A 6000-nucleotide genomic window follows, 5' to 3' on the forward strand; every position below is an offset into this window, starting at 1 on the left:
TAACCCCGCCGACCACAGAATGGTCAGGAGAAGGTCAAAAGCATGAGCTCCCTAGCTCCAGTCAACCTGCATCATGGAGTGTTGAACAGCAGCTACTTAGCTAAAAAAAACTACATGAAGCTAGGATAACAGAGGCCTCCCGTCTTACGCCCTCAATGCAGTAGCTGGAGCACGCGACAGGTTTAAGAGATGGATATCGAGATCGAGTTGACAAAGCCAATGCCAATCTAGGTAACCCGGATCTCGTACAACATCTCGTATGTAAGAGGTAGCAAGAAATCTGATGATTTCTCTTGTTCCACGAAACGTAGGACCTGTGATGGCAGTTGCAGGTCAAGCAATGAAACGAAGCGCAGTGCCGGTGCAGCATGCAGCAAGTGCAGAATGCATAATCCCACCGAGGGGAGCTTTCCACCTAACCATGACGTCAGGCCAACCATCTGATCAAATCGACACCATAGGTAGCTTGCCCCTTCAATAAGAGCAATAATTTAGCTGATTGAAGATCAACTAGTGAGTCGCTGTCCAAAGGCAATGAATGACAGGTTGCCCGTGCATGGCGTTTTTGCACAGCCTCCCTCCTCCCCTCCGCCCCCTCTCCCAAACTTCCCAACAAGCCCTTCCTTTGACACTTACACAGCGGCTCGCAAGTCAGCCCTTCTTCTCCCAAGAAAGAATCCCGCAGGTCGTGTGATGCCGACCCAAACCTTGTGAGACGATCGACGGTCGGGGCAAAAGAAAGCATGGGATGAGAGGTCCCTCCGTCAGAAAGCTAATGTCATCAAACAAAGGACAAAGATGAGGGGCAGCCTCCCACCACACACACACTTGAGGGGGAGGGGAGGCAAAGTAACCCCAGGGTGTCCGTGAACTGAAGCCACATTACTCCATCATTTGTCTCCTCCCTTCCTATTTCGGATAGCAACAGAGAGATAACAGGAGCAACCCTTACTCGGTGACCACCCGGTTGGAAAAGCTAGGTTGTAGTCGTACCTCCCTCCTCTTCCGATCCGATCCCAACATTCCTTCCCTTTGAATGGGATATAATAACCCTTTCCCATCCCGCTTTCCCGAATGACCCCTTTCACCATCTCCGGGACCTCCCAAGTTCTAGACCTTGTTTAAATCTTCTTCCCAAACATCATTCATCCTTTTTGATCAGACAGCAAACCTGAACCACATCGGTCAAACCACCTACATATCTCTATTCTTTAGTTTATACTACAACGACGTCACACCTACAATCACCTACGCTAAACCACAACCGCAACAATGGCTGGTACGTCCTCCTCCCCTCCCCCCTTATCATCAGCCAATGCTAACCACCTCCCCACGTATTTAGACTCCCGCAACCCCTCCACAGCCTCCAACACCTCCCCAACCACAACCAACTTCCCCATCTCCCCATCTCCCACCTCCCCAAGGCGCGACCGTCGCAACAGCGACGAGTGGGGTAAGCCTCTTTCCCATCCCGTTGCCCCCCCCCCCTTTTTTTTCCCGTTCACTAACAATCTCTCTCTACCAGACGCCTCCAAAGTCCCCCCCTCCCGCTTCCAAAAGCGCAAAGGATCAATCTACGCCGTCCCCGGCTCCCGCGACGGCCACGTCGACTCCAACTACGCCCACAAGTTCCACGAGCTCCACGCCGAAAAGGGCTACACTGGGTTTGGCACGCCGAATTACAACCAAACCACAGCCACAAAGAAACAGTAGGAACTTTCTTCTTTTGTTGGGTTGGAGACGGTAAAAGGGGCGTTGGTGGGGGGTACTTCTTGGCTTTTTGGGAATAGCAACAACAATGCAGTGACTGAGGAGAGGACAGGGTTGGATGAACAGTGGGAGATGGCGCATGGGGATATTCGGATGGTGGACAGGGAGGATGTGAGGAGGGGAAAGATGTCTTGTTGATGTGTTAAGGGAGGAGGTTTGAGTTTGTCAGGTGTTGATTGGAGTTTTCGTGGGAATTATGAAACATTGGGAGGGCAGAATGAAATGAATACCTAGCAATATGATGTTTTTTTTTCTTTGAAAGAGAAGATAAATATGCTGTATAGTGTGTGTGTGCAAACTTGTGTTTTTCTCCACGATGAGATCCCAGATCCTGTCGAGAAAAGAAGAGGTTGGTAGGTAGGTAAGTAATAAATAACACATCTGTCAAGGTAAAAAGACAAAAAGAAATGGTTTTGTTTGTAACTTTGCCTTGTTTTTTCCTCCTTCCCCCCAAAGACAAATAACATGACGAGAAAATATTTGAGAGAGAAAATACGAGAGTGATGACCACAAAGAAACAAGAAAAGAAAAAAACGCCCAGCTTTGAAGTGTGTCGGTAACCCAATGCAATCTAAATAACATACAGGTTAAAAGCAAGAAGAAAATAAATAAAAAGAAGAGGTTATTTCATTCCATATCATCAAGCTCGATAGCATCCGGGTTTGCCACCTCGACCACCTTGGGAGCAACCACACTCCCCTTGATCCCCTCGTTCGCCGCAACAAATCCCGCCGGGGCACGAGCCTGCCGTTCCAGCTGCTCCATCGCGTCCGCCACCTCCTGATCAACCTCTCCTCCTCCTTCGCCGTTCTTGGCCTGCTGTGCTCTCGCCAGGGCCTGCGAGGCAATAAAGTTGACATCGGTGTTGTACTGCGCCTGCACCGACCGCTTGATCCGCAGCATCTCCTTGAACGTGTCCTCATTGCCATGCTGCACCTCAAACTGCTCCCATTTTTGCCAAAACCCCGGGTTTGTCCTGGGATCGCAAAACTGGGATCCATGGCCGTAGATGGCCCTTGCCCGGTCGATTTCCCCAAGACGTTTTTCCATGTCCGCGAATTTGAGGCACATGTCCTTTGCTTCGTTGTCGGGGAGGGTGGCGATGGCGCGCTCGTAAATAGGGCGCGTGGATGGGAGACCAAAATTAGAGGCCGACTTGGTAATATAGAAATTAAACATGTCCGCCCTGTCCTCGTCCGACACGGCACGCGTTGCCCGCTCATAAATGCGCATCGCGTGCCGGGCTAGACCGCGCTCCTCTTCCAGGTTGCCGTACATGAGGTAGATCACCTTGGCGAACTTGGCCGGGCAGTCTTCAACGGCTTGTTCAAAGAGATCTCTCAGACGCTCGATGCTGATCTTGCGGTCAACGGCCTTGGTTAGGTAGAGGTTCCATAGCTCAAAGGCTACGGGGTAAGAGAAGAGATCAAGGCCGCGCTCGTAGATCTTGAATGACTCTTCAAAGTACTTGTGTTCCTCGAGTAGGTTGGCGTAGTTGACCACAGTCTGGGGGGTGGCGATGCGGAGCTCGAATATTCTTTCGTAAATCTTCTTGGTTTCCTCCAGGGTGCTGACACTCTCGACAAGGTCGACGTAGAACGACCACAGCTTCCAGCTCTTGTGTACTCGCTGTTGGGGAGATAATGTCTCGTCAAAGTAGTCGACATTGGATCTCTTCGGGGCTTGGACAGCTTTGGCCATGATCCGGACGGCATCGTCAAAGTTCTCGTTGCGGAGTTCCATCTCTGCCCACTCGATCCACATGTCGGCCAGCTCAGCTACCGACTTGAAGGGCACCTTGACCGCCTTTTCCATGATAGTCCTCGCGCTCCGGATATCCCCTCCGTTTTCGTAGAATTTGGCATAGTTAGCCCACAACTGATGGAACGCGCCAACAGCCTTCTTTGGCTGAATAGCAGCGATAGCATCCGTATAAGTCTGTACAACCTCCTGCTTGTTGTCTCCCCACAGAGCAACTCTCTTCTCCCACTCGGTGACATTGTTCGGGTTCTGTCGTAGTAACACATCGTTCAGGAGGAACGGTCGTCGGTCCATCAGATGCTCAAACCGCATCATCCTGATATCCAGATCAAAATCAGCCACCTCATCCACCACGCCTTTTTCCGCCCGTCCCGAGGCCATCTCCATCAGTGCCCCAATGACAGACTCCTCAAACTCAGTGTACGAGTCAAAAATGAGCGTAAAGTCCCGGACCGTCATAACTGTTGTGATGCCCTCCTCAAAAACATCTCTTGCCCTCTCAAAGCTGCCCCTTCGAATCCAGTAGGTTGCCAGGCCGCACCACAGTTTCCCGCGCTGGTCCGCGAACCGTTCGATTCCGCTCCGAATGATCCGTTCCACGTCAATGCCTGTTTCGTGTCCCGTTTCAATGTCGACAGCGTGCTCCACCAACAGATCCACCATCTCGCTCCAAAGCTCGTAGTGACCCTTCCCGTTCTTGCTCTGGAATCGTGGGTTGTTGAGAATGTCGATGTACCTCTTGACTGCCTCGGTGTACAGCTCGCTCTGAATCAAAAGTTCGATAAAGTCTTCGGCATCCTCCGGGTGGACCTGTGTGTAGCGCCTCCAGATCTTGACAGCCGTCAAACCCTCGGCCGAGTTGGCGAACGGTCGGTACAAGGCCCATATCCTGTTGTGTTGTGTAATCGGAAGTGCTCGGAGTGCGCGGTCGAAGGTGTGTCGTGTGAGGGTGACGAGGGGCTGCTGCATGAGGAACTTGAGGTACATCTCCCAGATGCGCGGCATTTTGTTGAGGAGGATCAGCGCCCGCTCAAAGAGCGCATTGACCTTTTGGTATTCGGAGGTGAAGATGGCGGCATTGAGCTTTGCGACGTGCTTCGTTCGGAATCGTAAATACTGGTTGAGGGTTAGAACATGCTGACTCGGCATCAAAACTTGCGAGGAATAACGTACCATTTTCCACAGCTTATAGGAGCGCGGCAATTGGATACATGCCCTCTCCATGACGTAGGCTTGCTCGCGAAGTGTCCCATGTTGAATCTTGTAGTCAATGTAGGCGAGCCATGGCTTGGTGCTGCCGGGGTTTCGTTGGATGTCTTGCTCGTAGGGGTAGTCATCATCGGACTGAAGGGCGCAAATGTTAGCATTCGTTGATGTTCCCGCAATCCCAGAGCTGGAAAAACATACCACGAGCGCCAGATCAGGCTGGCGGCCAGAGGAGAGTGCCAGCGCCATCGCGGGACTCGATCGTCTTCAGTAAGGAGCCAATTGGGGGGTGGGCGCCCTCCGCGGCAGAGCCGAAGAGCAGAAGAAGTAAAAAGAAAAGTCCTAGACGCGCCGTTGCCACGACATCACTGCTAGGTGTTGTCAACGAGGTAGGTTTGGCGCAGACAGTAACAATCCGACGACGGCGTGGTTTGACGAATTTCGGCACTGCTTTTTTCCAACTTCTCCAACAAGTCTGGCGATTGGGCACGCGCTTGAGGGAGACGGGTCACGTAAAGAAAGCACAGACCAGGTCATTATAATTGCACTAATTAGCGGGGAGACGCCGCACTACGTAGGTAATCAGCACGGGCCAGTTCCAGGTCCAGGGGATGTGCTGTTGGCAGCAAGCAACCTGGAAGGCTTCCGTCACCCAGCTGTCGCAACAAGCTCCAAGAAGCTCCACACCTCACGATCCCACAGCCCATCCCTCTCTGTCCAGCTGCTGTGCGAACGACAACAGCCATATCTCGCCGAGCCCTGCATCTTCCCTTGACCCCTAGAGATCACCATCTCATCTCTTTGTATTACTTCTGCACCCTTCACTACAACACTTGGAAATCTCCAATTGCCCGATAACCACCCGCAATCATGTCCGGCGCAGCAGTATGTTGGTCCAAACACCCCACTGTCTCCCAATATCAACATCACGATAACTAACCACCCAACCCTCCCCATCCAGGACCGCGAAGCCGTCTTTCCCACCCGGCAATCGCTGGGTATCATGAAAGCAAAGCTCAAAGGCGCCGAAACAGGTCACAGTCTCCTCAAAAGAAAGAGTGAAGCTCTCACCAAGTCAGTCTCCCGTCCCCATTCCCCTCCCAGGCCCCCCAATAAACAAAAAAAATTTACAAATAAAAAAAAAAATAAACAAATAAATAACCAAAAACTAAATACGTTTAAAAAAAAAACCAATCTTAAAAAAAAATATCAAACGCAATTCTAATTAAAAGAATAATATATAATCCAACATAACCTTAAAAA

The 6000-nt window shown here is 51.2% G+C and overlaps 3 protein-coding genes across 3 annotated transcripts in view; 2 read left to right on the top strand and 1 right to left on the bottom strand.

Moving 5' to 3' along the window:
* Positions 1–1272: 1272 nt before the first annotated feature.
* PODANS_6_2200 (uncharacterized protein) lies at positions 1273–1713 on the top strand (the record flags this gene model as incomplete). The annotated part of the gene is made up of 3 exons (XM_001910244.1): positions 1273–1279; positions 1343–1453; positions 1526–1713. The coding sequence occupies 3 exons, from the start codon at positions 1273–1275 to the stop codon at positions 1711–1713; spliced, it is 306 nt and encodes a 101-aa protein (XP_001910279.1).
* A 684-nt stretch (positions 1714–2397) lies between these two features.
* PODANS_6_2190 (uncharacterized protein) lies at positions 2398–4986 on the bottom strand (the record flags this gene model as incomplete). The annotated part of the gene is made up of 2 exons (XM_001910245.1): positions 2398–4647; positions 4705–4986. The coding sequence occupies 2 exons, from the start codon at positions 4984–4986 to the stop codon at positions 2398–2400; spliced, it is 2532 nt and encodes an 843-aa protein (XP_001910280.1).
* A 621-nt stretch (positions 4987–5607) lies between these two features.
* The window catches only part of PODANS_6_2180 (uncharacterized protein), a gene marked incomplete at both ends in the record, with an annotated part of 1338 nt that continues 945 nt past the window's right edge, over positions 5608–6000 (top strand). The window contains 2 exons of the mRNA XM_001910246.1: positions 5608–5622; positions 5699–5811. Coding sequence (XP_001910281.1) covers positions 5608–5622; positions 5699–5811 — 128 coding nt within the window. The remainder of the gene's footprint in view (positions 5623–5698; positions 5812–6000) is intronic.

The sequence above is a fragment of the Podospora anserina genome, chromosome 6 (assembly GCF_000226545.1).
Source record: "Podospora anserina S mat+ genomic DNA chromosome 6, supercontig 2".
Lineage (NCBI taxonomy): Eukaryota > Fungi > Ascomycota > Sordariomycetes > Sordariales > Podosporaceae > Podospora > Podospora anserina.